The 16,898-nt window shown below is 29.0% G+C and overlaps 1 protein-coding gene across 1 annotated transcript in view; it reads right to left on the minus strand.

The window, feature by feature from the left end:
* Window positions 1-16,898, minus strand: part of LOC107438914 (uncharacterized) — a 48,213-nt gene that overhangs the window by 19,910 nt on the left and 11,405 nt on the right. Inside the window, exons 3-4 of the mRNA XM_087158379.1 lie at window positions 4,965-5,659; window positions 3,070-3,120 (exon numbers count right to left, since the gene is read on the minus strand). Of these exons, the coding sequence (XP_087014505.1) occupies window positions 3,070-3,120; window positions 4,965-5,659 (746 nt within the window). The remainder of the gene's footprint in view (window positions 1-3,069; window positions 3,121-4,964; window positions 5,660-16,898) is intronic.

Here is a 16,898-nt window from a genome sequence, read left to right on the forward strand (position 1 = left end):
CTGAGCTAACAAAAAAGTATTTTTTTGGCGTCAGATCTACGTCAACTTTCCGCTGACGCCCAGATAAGGCGTTAGTTCTAAGAAACCAGGCCTTGAGCTAACAAACCAGTATTTTGTTGGCGTCAGCGTGACGTTGACGTCACGCTGACGCCCAGATAAGGCGCTTGTCCTAAGAAACCAGACCTTAAGTGAATCACCACTAAGGTCTAACTAAAGTTTATTTAGTTGTCATTTCAATGTTTGCTTCATTTTATTCAAATGAAATAGGAATAAAAATTCTTTTCTTAAACAAAAATAGGGCGACTATTTCCGTATAATCAGTCACTTGGATTTAAAGTATCAAAATTACAAATTGTTATAATCTCTCTATTCTAAAAAAAAGTTTTTGCAGTTAATTTTGTCCCCTGAAAAACTTTTTAACTACGTGATGAAAATCTAAGATTAAGGAATCAATTCATTCAGAATCTTTCAGGGAAGACATTTAGGGCATTCAAATCTTTTACATAATTTTAAATTTTTATTTATTTTAGTTTTAAAGCACGATTTTGCAGTTAATAATGAAGAATAACCGCCGTTCACAACAGCCAATCACATGTCTGAAAACGGCAAGCTTAAAAAAGCGATTTACAAGTCTGAATTTTCTTTTTCAGAGATGCAACCAATCACAAAATAGTTAGAATTTCATTCTTCAGTTTTACAACATCTCAACTTAATACGTATTGATATATTGATTAATCTGATTATTTGTTTTCTAAAACGTTAATTCGTAAGTTTAATCTGGTTCCGGCATATAAGATAAAGTTGAATGACAAGGAATTTAATTAATATGCAATACAGTAAATAAGCGAAGAGATATTTTATAAAAGTATTTAATGAAAAATAATAACAGCGAAATATATGCGTTTGCGAAGCGTTCTATTTACATCTCTGAATGTTGCCACCTATTTTTATGAAAGTTAAACTATTCTCTGCTATAATAAAATTAGACTTATGCGAACCTTACATTCTATTGATCTAAGTGACGATGGGATTTGTATTTTAAAAAAAATGTGATAAGATTCGCTTAAAAAATGTTGACGTTATTATATGGGACGAAGCAAGTATGATTCCCAGAAAAGCAATAGAAATGATCGATAGAACTTTTCGTGATCTTCTAGCTAATGAGATACCATTTGGTGGTAAGATAATCATTTTAGGTGGAGATTTTCGACAAGTGTTACCTGTCGTTAAAAAAGCTACACATATGCAGGTTATTAATGAAACTATAAAATACTCTTTTCTTTGGCCATTTTTTGAAATCCTCCATTTGACAATTAATATGAGAGTTAAAGCTGGTAACCAAGAATTTGCCAATTGGTTGTTGACAATTGGCAATGGAGAACTTTTACATCTTGATGCAAGCACTCCTGATCTTTATTGTAAAGATATCATTTCTTGGTTTTTTGAAAAAATTGATTGTCTTAATACTAACTTCATTAATCACATCATATTATCACCGCAAAATGATGAAGTTAACAAAGTTAATGAAAATATTTTATCACGTGTGCCAGGTGAAGAGGTTATAAGTTATAATATTGATAAGGCCACACTATATGGAGTAGATAAATCACACGGGAGAGAAGAAGAAGCTACTTTAAGGTATTCTATTGAATATTTAAACTCCATAAATCTCCCGGGACTGCCACCTCATCAGCTCAAATTAAAAGTTGGATGCATTGTAATGCTGATCAGGAACATATCTATTGTTGATGGCCTTTGCAATGGAACTCGATTGACTGTTCTTAAAATAGGGAAAAGAGTATTGACTTGCCAAATTGCTACTGGTAATAAAAATGGTAGTATTGTCAATCTTCCAAGAATAGAATTAAATACATTATCAAGTAATTCTTCCTTACCATTTGTGCTTTATCGACGACAATTTCCTGTTAGATTAGCTTATGCCTTAACAATTAATAAGGCCCAGGGCCAAACCTTCGATAAAGTTGGGCTATATATTGAACGGCCTATTTTTTCTCATGGTCAATTATATGTGGCATTGTCAAGATGCACAACGAAGGAGAACATTAAAATATTTATTAAAGATGATCCTGTCATTAACAATATTGTATATAGAGAAATATTATAACATATATATATAATGTCAAATTTATAAATGTATTTAGCGTAAAGAAAATGCTATTGGTGCATTGTTTATTTTAATTCCGCAAAATTAATGTTTTCATTTATAGTTATTTTGCTGAATATTATTAAAATATTTTTTTAAAAATTACCCTGCTCTTAACAATATTGCTTATTGAAAAATATTATAGTGTTTGCATATATATATATATATATATATATATATATATATATATATATATATATATATATATATATATATATATATATATATATATATATATATATATATATATATATATATATATATATATATATATATATATATATATATATATATATATATATATATATATATATATATATATATATATATATATATATATATTGAATTAAATGTGTTAAAAATATATTCATTTCTTTGGGACAAAGTCTGTATTATTGTGATTATCATTTTTTTTAAACAAGTTTCATATTAAGATTATATCTGCACATTGATGTTAATTTCTGACAATTTTGGCTCATTTAAAGAACAAATAGGACATAGAAGGAACTGTAGTCAACGAAAAAAAGTGACATTGATATTGACACACTGCTTATTCTGCACTTAAGAAAATTAATTCTTTTCGATGATAACAGTTAATATTCAGTTTAATATTGAAATATATGAAATCAAAGCATTCTTGGTTTTGCGAAGCAAACCAAGCAAGAATTGCGAAGCAATTCTCCGGGGGTTGGCGAGCGTCAGCGAGCAGGGGACGGAGCCCTCTAGTTTTTTAAAAAAAAGTTTTAAATCATGGAAGAAATTTTATTTTTGAAGCCAAAATTTATGAATTAAGAACAAGATTAGATCGTTTCTCAATACTAAAATAAAGAAGACACGTTTTCCTTACACTATTTCCAAATGTGCACTTAATGAGTATGAAAATAATAGGCATAAGTATTTGATACCTTCCGTGGTTGCGGCTCTGGAATAGCGTACAGTAATTTCACAATGGACACCTGCAACATAAATCAGAAACTAAAAATCGTATTATAACACAATGAAATTATTTTTCTTGACACACTTATATGAAAGGGAGAAAGTGGTACACACAACAGATATTTCTGACTACAAATAATTATATCCAACCGGAGATATTTATTCTGCTAGTATTGTATGAAGTCTCTGTCGAGAGATGGCAGCACACTACTCATTCACTTTTATAGAAAGCTTCAGATCTCTGTAGTACAGAGTGATTATGCTTCACTTTTAAATGGTTTGAAATAGAACCTTCGGACAGAATGACCTGATATTTCATGAGCGTGTATGAAACAATGGGAATTCAAAAACAGTTCAAAATTTGACCCATAGATGGCGGAGTACTCTCATAAAATCGACTACTGTAAGAGGCACGGTCATTTTTAACTGCTAATGAGCTTGAGTTCCTCACATTGCACTTGCGATTAAAAGTATGTGAAGTAAAAATTTGTGAAGCAGCTTCACAAGCACCTTCTCTGATGAATAATAACAGGAACAAAACTTTAACTAAGTTATGTTATAAAACACCTCACTTATTCTCATAGCCCGTAGGTGACTGGGAGTATTGTAGAAGAAATCACATAGCTGTGGTTGAGGAATATTACACGAAAAGTATGCACTTTTTTAATTGCAAGTGTAATTCTTGAATTACCATTTTAAAACGATATCTTACAGCAATCGTTTCTTTAGCATCTGCCATGGCGCCACATCTCAATCAAATTTCGAACTATTTTTTTGACTTAGGTAAATTCCGATTGCTTCTCTCGCTACTACGATATCCGATAAAACTATGAACCCCTCTATTATAATAATGTTTCGCAGACCCGACGAACTTGCATATGAATTAATGTTATCTCTCTCTCAATAGTGCGATATTCTCTAAATCAATTAATCCCAGCAAAGCGGTTTTTTTCCCTTCAAATTTCAACCTTATTTTCTCCATTTATTATTGGTTGACCACAGTGCTGACGTGAAATATCCTCAGTGGTTGACGGATCATGGGTTAGAGTCCCCTGGCCGTCCGGCTAACAGTGGGAGGTTCTCGTGCTCTTCCTCGCCATGTAACTCAAATGCGGGTTAGTTCCATCAAAAAGTTCTCCACGAAGGCAAATTTCTCCCAATACTCGATCCAGGAGGAATACTGGATTGGGTTCAAAATGACAAGGCTACGGAGTTGAACGTTAGTAGTCGTAAATCCAAACATTGGGTCGGCTGTTCAACGGCGGGTATAAAAAGAAATAAAAATAATGTAAAAAAAACTTATTTTTTCCGGTCTTTTCTGACAAGAGAAATCTCACTGCTGATAATGTACCTTTTCTTTTCCCCGCTTTTGTATTTAGATTTCAATTCCCCATCCTTGATGTACACCCCAAGACCTTCCATTCTTAGAATTGCCTCCTCCCTTTCCTCTTAAGAAGTCACTGATTTCATATTGAACCATAATTAACACTCTGCAAATTAAATTCTTTATATAATATATAAATAGATTTATGGTTAATACATATATAACATTAAAACTATAAAAAACATAGTATGATGTCCCCAAAAGTATGTAGTCCCTCTACAACACTCTATTTATTGGGTCCCCAGAAGTAGCGTTGTAGCGAGGTTTCACTGTATATGAAATAGCAGGTCATTCTGACAAATAGTACTATTTTCTATAACATTTTAAAAACGGAAATTTAATTAGTATCACGCTACAAATGTGACAGAAAAATCTGCATCTATGTGCCTCCTTGTAGTCTTCGATGAGTAACATTTAATTATTTTGTAATCATTTCCCTTCTTATATCTAAAAACTAGTCTTACAAAATGTGCAACTTACGAGGTCCCAGGAAGAGGTAATAAATTTCTTTTTGACCTCTAGTGAATCGTTTGCATCCATTTTCTGCACCACTCCATTGGTGTTCAACTCAATATGAGCTTCATTTTTGATAGCCGGATTCGCTTCCTTTAAGTAGCCATCTTTCATTTCATGTGTTTCTTCTTCGTCTCTTTTGGCATTTTTGTTCGACCCGCCTCCACTTAGATTTGATCCGACGATGGAATGATTAGAATCAGACAAATCCGTTGATTGGACATTTGGCATATATTTGCAGGTTTCCGTAAATACCTCGTACTGATTGTAATTCTCTTCTATGCTTAATGGACGTTTATTTTCTACAGTTACGGTTTGTTCGACAGCATTCGGGACATCAGTCAGTTTATCACATTTGCTTTCTGGGGAAGTGTCAGTCGAGAGGGGGGTTCGAACACACTCCAATTGGGTTTGCTCTGTCAATGATACGATATTACCATTTGAGGTTTGATTGCTTAAAGGCGGACTAGAATCTATGAGTTGTAGTTTTAATGTTGTTTCTGGATGAGAAGCAAGTTTTTCATGAGCTGATCCATTCTTTAAACCATCGCTTAGCTGCGTTTCCTTTCCTACTAACTGGTTTATGGGGGTGGATTTCAACGCCACTTTATCCAAGGTGTCATCGTTTTCATTTGTGACGGCTGCAGAAGATTTAATGTCAGCTGAAACCAAAAGATTTCATTATAATTCTATAAACCTCTTAGATCAACTTGAAATGAATGCTATTAAAAAATGTATGGTACTATTAATCAACACAAACCAAAAATAATTACAATGATGCTTTTTTTAAAAAAAAACATTTCATATGACTTCGACACTTCTTTTTCAAGTAGTCTGTCATGTTTCAAAAATTGAAATAACAAGGAAAAAGTCTCGCAAATAACGTGCAAATGACGTTAAAATGTCTTTACATACTAGTGAATTGAAATTGTATTCTCGCAGTGGTAGACACACTGCAGGTTACTCGACTTATCCTCGTGGAAAATATATAGAAGTAAAAAATAATCTGGGTACCCTATTGCACACACATTGCGAACACTGCAAATCGTTATAACAATTAAAAAGCGTTTTGTTTAGATAATTATTAAAAGACCTTAAAAAAATTAATTAACTATAACTATCGTTTTAGCAAATTCCTGAAAAATGAAGTTGAATTAGTCGCGTTACATGGTAAATAAAATCAAGCACATTTTTCAAAATAATGAACAAAAATAATTTTAAGAAACACTATTTAAACAATTAACAAAATTAAATATTCAACATTATCCTTGTTCGGGCTACATAACTTCTTTGTAGATATTGAGTGAATATACTTTTCCTTGTTCAGTCAATTTTCCTTAATATTAACATATCGAAATGTTTCCTTTTAAAAAACCCTATCTCAAATATATTTACCCTTAACATAAATGAATATATTTATTATATATATCAAATATATATATATATATATATATATATATATATATATATATATATATATATATATATATATATATATATATATATATATATATATATATATATATATTATATATATATATATATATATATATATATATATATATATATATATATATATATATATATATATATATATATATATATATATATATATATATATATATATATATATAATAAATATATTTTATATTGTATGTATTATATATATTTATATTACAGAAATATATTTCCCACCCATTTCATTGTTGACTTTTTTTCTACCTATGACGCCATCTGTGGACAACTTCAGAAAAAAAATAAAAACCAATATTGAACTTTGTTTGCATAAATAGTGTGCAACGGTAAAAATTAGATTTTAGGAGAGATACCAATACTGGGAAGCTATTTTCTCTTGTGTATTATACGTTTATTCATTTGAGCATTTTTTATTAGATTTATCTGCAATTATAAGCACAGAATTAATGAATATAGAAGTTCAAATTTATGGCCGATCCATTTTGATGACCCCACTGAACTAAAAAAAAAATCAATTTAGTTTCAGATAGCAAGTTTTTGAATTTGTTTTCTTCTCAATCCCAATAAATATTTTAAAATAACCCTCACATAGACTAATGCATAATATTGTATTAACTTTAATTTATAACGCCACATATATTTATAACGTTACATAATTTTAGTGTAAAACATAAAATGGTTGGTACTAAACCTTCAACCTTTAAATAGTGTTCTGACTATTATTTCAGGTATTTCTAGCGTGAAATGCAATTCACTAAAATGTCACATAATTTTAGTGCAGAGCATGATAATGTTTGAACAAATCTTTCATATGGATAAATACATTTGACAATATTGCTAAAGTAAAACAAAACATTGTTTTGAGTAGAACTTTGCATTTTAAAAGAGTAAAACGTAATACTGTTTGGAATAAAACATTCCAACTTTAGCTTAAAATACAGTATTATTTTGAATACAACTTCACATAGTATCGCGTTGAATGTACTCAATTGGATTAAAATGACATACCATTAGTGTAAAACACAATAATGTTTTGACTAAAATTTCTCATGTTGCTAGCGTATAACACAATGTAGTTTCGAAAAGAGCTAAAAGACGAATGATAGACAATCATAAAATTTACACATTTATAGATGCAAATTATTATCATTATTTATTAATTTATTTTGCTCTCAATAATGACCACGTCATAATATCACCAAAATATGCATCATTTGGATCCCGCGCTACGCTTCCCAACCCCACAACAAATTATTAGTTTCATATTTACACTAAAAAAAATGTTTTTTTGCAAGAAGAAAAAAAAAAACAGCGTTAATAAAGAAGTTGTTTTTCATTTTTAGAATCATTTAATCTGTCAAACGATTCACGCCCTCCTCTCAAGCCGCCATCTTGAAATTTGTATTTTGTCAAAGCAAATAAATAAATTCTACGCTATCTTACGAATTTTATTTAATATCGCAAAACAAACAGGCATAAAGTGAAATTTTCTATTATGTTTTCCCAGTTTATTGTAAAACTAAATTAGACTGTTTTGCAAATATTTTTTACGTTTGAGAGCGATATTTTCCTATGTGAAAGCGGAAATATTAAAAAAAAATCTATATTAAAAAAGCATATCTGAGAAACATACCTGAATAATCCGGCTGTTTGTTTTGCTCCATTTTTCTATTAAAATTTATTGGATTGACGTTTTCTTTAGTTAAGTGAAACGGAAATCGCTGTGTTTATCAGTCGCACGACACACTCACTCCCTTTATCTGTGTTTACTTGGGTGCGGCGGCTATTACTTGTTTCCTCCTATTTTTATTTTTCAGAATTAAAATTTATCAACATGCTTCAGTTTTTCGTAAACTAATTTACCAGCCTCCAATTTTATAATAATTATCTCTATTACTTTCTATCCATATTACCTTTATACCTTATAATTATCTTTATTATCCAATTTTATAATAATTATCTTTATTATCCAATTTTATAATAATTATCTTTATTGTCCAATTTTATAATAATTATCTTTATTGTCCAATTTTGTAATAATTATCTTTATTATCCAATTTTATGATAATTATATTTATTATCCAATTTTATAATAATTATCTTTATTACCAATTTTATAATAATTATCTTTATTATCCAATTTTATAATAATTATCTTTATTGTCCAATTTTGTAATAATTATCTTTATTATCCAATTTTATGATAATTATATTTATTATCCAATTTTATAATAATTATCTTTATTACCAATTTTATAATAATTATCTTTATTATCCAATTTTATAATAATTATCTTTATTGTCCAATTTTGTAATAATTATCTTTATTACCAATTTCATGATAATTATATTTATTATCCAATTTTATAATAATTATCTCTATTACCAATTTTATAATAATTATCTTTAATATCCAATTTTATAATAATTATCTTAGTAATATTGCTTGTTTCATCATACTAATTATAATAACAGTAATAACAGTCCCTGGACAAATTATTAGACGCACTGTAAGATTCTATGTAAAATTATAATTATCAGGTGATACTCTATACAGCTGTATTGTTTTTATGTCACTGTGGCACTTGTTTACGCTCCTGCATCAGTGAGTTAAGATTGTAATGCAATTTTTTCGAAAATAAATACTAATAGGAAGTATATAAAAAATCTGAATAAAAACCCATTACATGTATGTTTAAATATAAAATTATTACTCGTGCAAAACCATGTCATTATTAAAACACTGCAGTGTGCCTCATAATTGGATCTAATTATTATAATATACTAATATAATGATTGATATAATAAATATTCCATATTTACATAATATGTCGTCTAATGTATCCTGACAAATTGATACACTAGTAAACAAGTTCAAACCGGTTTCATCTGAGTCAGAACAATACAGCTGTCTAGTAAGTAAATACAATAAAGCTGTTAAAAACAATACAGCTGTCTAGTAAGTATCACCCGATAATTATAATTTTACATAGAATCTTACAGTGCGTCTAATAATTTGTCCAGTGACTGTATATCATAATAATGTAAATATTGCTATTTTTATAATTATTATAGATTGGAAGCAATTCATTTGTCATGATTAATCGCTTATTTAAATAATAATTCAATTATAATAATGTTTTAATGATAATTATTAATTTTTAAACTAATATTATTATATTAAAAATATATTTTTTAATAATAATGATAACTAATGCTAATAATAATATAAACGTTTTATTTATTTCGTAAATTGAGCTATATTATTATTATTATTATTATTATTATTATTATTATTATTATTATTATTATTATTAAAATTATTATTATTATTATTATTATTATTATTATTATTATTATTATTATTATTATTATTATTATTATTATTATTATTATTAAAATTATTATTATTATTATTATTATTATTATTATTATTATTATTATTATTATTATTATTATTATTATTATTATTATTATTATTATTGTTGTTATTATTATTATTATTATTATTATTATTATTTAGAGCAATAAAGTATTGAAGAAAATTATCACGATTCGAAATATACAATAGAATAATTTCAATTCAATTTATAAAAAAAAATTTAATTTATTAAAAATGTACAGATATTTCCAGCGCGTGTGTTATTTAAATATGTTTTTGTTACCCCCTTCACGCTCCCACACTAATATTTAAGAATAATTATAGACAAATTTCCTCAAATATTATATCAAATTGAGTAAGCGAAATCAAAATTATTAATCAAAAATCGGACCTGTTATATCCTTACTATAAACGAATACAAAAGACCCATCCAACAGCCCAATTGCAAAAATAAATAGATAAAAATTTCCTTTTACGATTGAAAACTGTCAATTCATAAATTATATATTTCGGTACGAGAGAGGTAGAAATAAAAGGGAAAAAATCTTTTCAGTTTTTATTATCGAAAAGTGGGACACACAAAAAGCGGAATTATTTTTATGAATGAAACGATTGTCGATCAGAAATACAGACAGTTAAACAGGAAGTAATCCTAATAACGCGATGGTGTCATTTTTAACACAATGGGCATGATTTAAAAGTGAAGCACTATTCCAAGTGCTCAAAATATCTGGAAAATATTTTTATTATTGAAATGTTTTTAATTTGAGAAATAACGTTAATCATTAAAAATGTTAGCGATTTGCTTGAAAATACATTAACAATAAATATATTTTCAGAATTTTTGTCAAAATTAATTGAACAGCTTCCTTTACCAATTTTTTTGAAGAAAAAAAATGCAAAAAACTAACATATTTTTTTATTTCATTCATAAATACGAGGAGCTAACACAAAACATGATACAAAAATTCTAAGTTGAATTTTTAGATTTTTTTTATGTGTAAAAATTATTTAATTTACTATCAGTTTACCATCCTGAGTTTTCTCAGGCAAATGAAAATTTTTTTTAACCATTTTCAATTAACATTTTTCAAAAACGTAAAAAAAAATTATCATTTAACTAGAGATAGGATCTCGGCTTTTCGCAAGGTAATGGACATTGGAGAGTGCCGGACATTGGAATTCTTCATGTGTTGAAGGGAATGGAGGAAATAGTGTGGTGTCAACACTAGGACTCGAACTCCAGTTCTGCCGGCCACGAGATTGACAGATACGCCCGCTTGGCAATGATATGCACGCAGTTGCGCAGAACTAAGTAACTTCATTAGGTGGTGCGATAAAATTCTGGTTGTTTAACCGTATTAGGTGAAAGCAGTTAATAAATAGTTTTTCTCAAATTTAACAGTTTGATTACCGTTTTATTTATGGTTATTTGACTGTTTTGATTAAATAGGGTAAAATAACCATTCAATAAATTGTTATTGAACCATTTTTCCATAGAAATTTCCATCCGTGTGAAACTAGTAGAATTTTCTTGACGAACGAATCAGTTAAATTTGTAAAAGTACAATTTTTTCACGGAATATTTATTTTTTGATGACTCTTATTAATAATATAGCAGCTGGTGAATACATATTTTCATCTGCACTCTCCTTTTAATTTAGAAAGATGAATAGAAAAATGACCTTGAACTATCAAGTTCGCCGCTTTGGTGTTTATTATGACTTACAATTCTCTCTGCGCATTCAATTAAGTTTTCCTTAACTAACTCAATGTTCCATATTTTCAGAAGTTTAGCATTAAAAAAGTTTTTAACTTTAATGTACAGAAAAGTATAGAAATTTTCTCAGATGTTTTGTTAATTGAAGAAAAACAATTTGTTTCAAATTCAAAGATAAATTTTATAAAGATAATTTTTACATGCTTATCAAATAAAGTAATTTATTTTATAATGAAATTGTTGCGAAAATTAAACATTTTTAAATTTTTGTTACTTTTGTTACTTATACATCTATAATTCGAAATGATATAAAACTTTCGTCATTGTGTCATTCATTGCAAAATTGCTTTTTCTTTCTTAATAAACACTTTTTTATCTTCGCTTCCTTGCCATTTTTCAATTTATTGTCAGTACTTATCACATACTTAGTCATTTTCTCATTCGTCAAGATAACTCACACTTGGAGAAAAAAAATTTGTCGCATTTATACAAATACTAAATCTTTCAGGATTTCCATTCTGAAAGTAAATTTTTATCTTAAAGCCATTGATTTTTTTAAATCACATTTTCACTCTATTTTTTGTTGAAATATACAATTTTAACAAGTATAAGAGTGGGTCGTGTAAATGTTTCTAGGGGCATTATCAGGATTTCATAGGACTTCATAAGCACACAGGGATAGATGGGTTCCTATGCAATTTTAATACCCTAGAAATTTTTCGCGACATTCATCCGTTTTATATGCATTAAAGCGTTTTTAAACATTTTGACAAAAAAAAAATATTTAAATAAAAAAAAACTGTTGCTAGGAGAAAGACAAAATTATCTAAGAGAGATATTCATAAGAAATTATCAAAAAAAAAGTATTACTTTAATATTTAATTATTTATTATTTAGATATTTATTAAATAATTTAAATTTTTCAATAACATTTAACAATGAGTTATGTAAATATTAACAAAATCTTGAAATCATTTTATTATTAGAAATATTAAAAAAAAAATACTTATTTGTATAATTTCATCTTAAGAATAACTTATATTTTATTGATGCTCTTAACTTTGTCCTATGTTTTCATGTTTTCTTTTAAATATATCTTTTTGTAGTAATAAGATGTAAAAATCAAGCGAGAGGAAATTTTATATTTTATTCATGTATTTTACTTATGACTCTAGTTCATTTTTAATGTGAAATATAGAAAATATAGAAATATACTACCTACCGATTGATAATACAGTAGTTACAGTATTTAGTAATCAGCAGATTATCTATAGTAATCCTTTAAAAAGTGCGGAATCAAGAGTTTTTCACAATTTCACGAAGGAATTGTGCGGATTAACGGTTTTCAAAAGTTTGTTTCTCTCAACTAATGTGTTGGTTCTTTAAAAACCAAAAAGTAAATAAACGGTTGATTTCTTTATTTTATACTTTATAACTGTATAACTGTCATTGAACAGCAAACCCAATTTTTGACCTTTATGGGGTGTGTAGTTTACGACATCTAATATTCAACTCCGTAGCTTTGTCATTTTCAACCCAATCCAGAAGACAAGGGAACTCCTGGATGATCAAGCATTGGAACCTTCGCGTAGGACTTCTTGATGGAACTAACACGCATTTGTGTTACGTGGAGAGGAAGACCACGAGAACCTCCCACAGTTAGTCTAATGGCAAGGAGACTCTAACCCATGATCCGCCTACCACTGAGGATATTTCACGTCAACACCGTGGTCGGTGCAAGCCGGATTCGTATCAACCAGCCATCGCTGGGATTCGAATCCGGTTCACCTCATGGGAATGCTCTATCCCCTGAGCCATCGCAACTCTGATTTCCTTTAATGTAAACATATTTTAAACGGCTTAAACTTTGATTGATTCTGACACCAGGTGACTGAGTGAAAGCGCTCCCCTGCCATAGGTCCTGGGTTCGGACCTCAGACCGGACAAGGTTGACTTAACCTTCCATCCCTTCAGTGGGTCGATAAAATAAGTACCAACCATGCTTGGGATCTAAACACTAAGGGTTCCACATGACCACCCAACCGAAACATCTGTTCCTGCATCCGAGAGGTCAAGAAAGGGGGCACAGTAGGTCCTCTATGGGCTGTAGAGCCACTGAGTTTTGATAATAGATTCTAACAACTGATTGTAGTGAAACAGTGAAAAGTAAATAGCATTAATATGTTAATTTAAACAAACGGCAAAGATGACCCTAGCGAGAATGATTTTCTTTGAGAAATGAAACAATAAATCATCATCGCTAGGTGGATTAACTCACTTCTACAATTTAACACTAAACATATCAACTCTTAATGTATACCTATGTCTACCATAGCCGGTCAAATGACCGGACTTGATTGAATGTATGAAATATGGAAATAAACTAAAATTATAACTAAGCAAAATTGTGTATTGCCAATTTTTATGTATTACAAACACAAAAAATAAGAATTTTTATACAGAGTGTTTCCACTGTACATATCTCTTTTAATGATTATTATTCCTATGATTCTTATAATTATAAGAATATATAAGAGTTATAAAAATTATAATTCTTCATTTGTGCTGTCTTAATTGTTTCGACATTTTTCTAGGTAAAAACTAACAGTTCTATAGAAATGAAGTAATAAAATATAAGCTGCTTACCAAAACATTTAGTTTCTGTCTCTTTTTCTGACACAAAAATGTCAATCTAAAATTTCAGGTACTTTCTTGAAATTTGTATTCGCAGTCATTTTGCAGAAATGTGCAGAACTCATCGAATGCAATACGTTGAACACGAATCAAATCGTGATTTCTGATCCGATCACTTTATAAAGCAATAAAAAATTGTTCTCCCGGTCAAGACCGGAAGTGGTAGAAACAGGTATACGACACGTATATTTCGAAACAAACAAAGTAATAAAAATAATTATAATAATAGAATATTAACTGTATATAATTTTTAGAAAATGTGCAAAAACGATAAGATGATAAGCGCATTTTAGATGCAGAAGTTCTTTAACTGTCATTTGACCGGTTATGGTATGTTTAGTGTCAAGAGTAAGTATATGACACCATTCCGTCAACTTCTATATCTTACCCTTTCCGAGTTAGGACCACTCAATTCGCAGTTATCCACCACGTAAGCGGTATCGTGCACTTTATTATATCTAGATATCACTTTTATAACTACAACTTAAAGCGTTTGACGTTGCTAAAACAACAAATAAATATCCGTAAAAAACATTTGAAAGAAAAAATAGAGTTTCCTCTTTTTCTATATTTCTAGAAAAACAAAACACATTCTCTTCGATACGAGAACATAGTTTAAAAAATGAAAACAACGAAAACATGCCACTTAATAAATAATTTATGGCCAAGAGAAAGTATATAAAAAAAAAAACTTTTAAGACTGTATTCAACATGTGAGAATTTGTTTTACAAGGAAAGGCATTCTATTGTTTAAACAGATGATGTTTGGAAAAAAAATGCTTCTTGTCACTGATGTTTTTTTTTTAACAAAGACTTTTGATATTTCCTCAAACATAAAATAGCGTGTGTTTTTTAAAAATAATGGTAAAAGCTTGTTGGGAAATGACATTCATAAATTTAATAAATTCAGAATCTTTAATGTAAACCTTCAACGTTAAAATTAGGTTTTACTTTTGAACTTTTTACAAATCATTGCTGTATATTAACGCTGTAGTGTGAACCACCACAACAAAAATACAATTCCATTTCACTAGTATATATAAGACATGTTAACTCGATTCTATGTTGGGGATGCCTTTTCACAGATGAAGGTTGATAGTGTCGATTTCTACTATCCCCACAAACGCCTTAACCCAAAAAGCGCCTAGATACACTTCATTTTAATCGAAAAAACAAAATTCAAAATAAAAGAACTATTCAGAAAAGCCAGCTTTTACTCCTGAGGCAAAAAACAATGGCAGAAAATGCGATCAAAAATAGGTGAGCGAAAGTGAACACATAATTGTGATAATGAACCTGCTGAATTCTAATGAAAGCCTTCACGTAATTAGAAAATAATTTTCAACCCAAGCGCAAAGTGCATAAAAAATGTAAACATTGATGACTTACTTTTTGGGGGTCATTATAGGTTTTTGAAGTCAAGTTGGTAGAATAAAAATTTGGTAAAAACACAAATTCAAATATTTGGTGAAAAAAAGTATTCATTTATCAACCCTGTTTACCTTAGAAACAAGTAAAATGCTATAATTTCAAAAATTTTTTTTAAGTTACAAAAAATTGTAATTTGGTCAGAGTTAAAATGCACTTGTAAGAGAATATGGTTTTTACTGTTTGTTTTACTAATTCATGTTATGTCCCTGGGGCCATATTATGAGACGCACTCTGAGATTCTACGTAAAATCTTAATTATCAGGTGATACTTTACACCTTTATTGTTTTTATGTCACTGAAACCTGTTTACACTTGTTTATGTTCCTATATCCATTGGTTAAATTAGACGATAGATAATATAAATTAGGCGATATATTATATAAATATCGAATATTTATTATATCAGGCATTATATCAAGTATAGTATAATAATTAGATCCAATGATTAGATGCACTGTGGTTTTTTAGTAATAACATGATTTGCACGAGATTACAGGCAATACTTTTATATTTAAACATACATGTGATGGGTTTTTATTCGGAAGATTTTTTTTATACTTCCAAATTGTATTTATTTCTAACGTACTGCATTACAATGTTAACCCATGGACACACTAACGTAAACAAGTGCAAACCGGTTTCAGCTATGGGACAATAAAGCTGTATAGAGTTTCACCTGATCATTAAGATTTTACATAGAATCTTTACAGTGCGTCACATAATTTAGCCAGTGACTGTAGGTTGTAAAATGAATGAGAAATTCTAATTTCGAAATAAAAATGGATGGTATAATTCATTTATTTTTCAAATAAATTTTATTTTTTAACAACAACAACACAAGACACTGATTACTTACAATTTTGGCACAGAATGGATCCTATGTAATCAAAAATATCAAGCATTTCCGAAAATGCGGCCAAAGTATGCATTCCTTCCATCATATAATCCATAGCGTACATTTTTCAATAACAGCTCATCGAGCTGTTTACTCAACGAAATAGAATAAAAAGAGAGGTATTTTAATAGCGAGAGATATCGAATGACTATTTATGCTTTTTTGGAGCTCCTCTCTTACTGCAAAAATCCGATCGCTTATCTCTCATGGCGTGTAGATGGATGCTCTATTCAGAGAGAGAAAAATAAATCATAATAAATTAAAGTGAGTGCCTTATAGATCTGTCAGTATACTTCCGCCTTA

The sequence above is a fragment of the Parasteatoda tepidariorum genome, chromosome 2, assembly GCF_982258835.1.
Source record: "Parasteatoda tepidariorum strain Cologne lab strain chromosome 2, Ptep-v5.0, whole genome shotgun sequence".
Taxonomy (NCBI): Eukaryota; Metazoa; Arthropoda; class Arachnida; order Araneae; family Theridiidae; genus Parasteatoda; species Parasteatoda tepidariorum.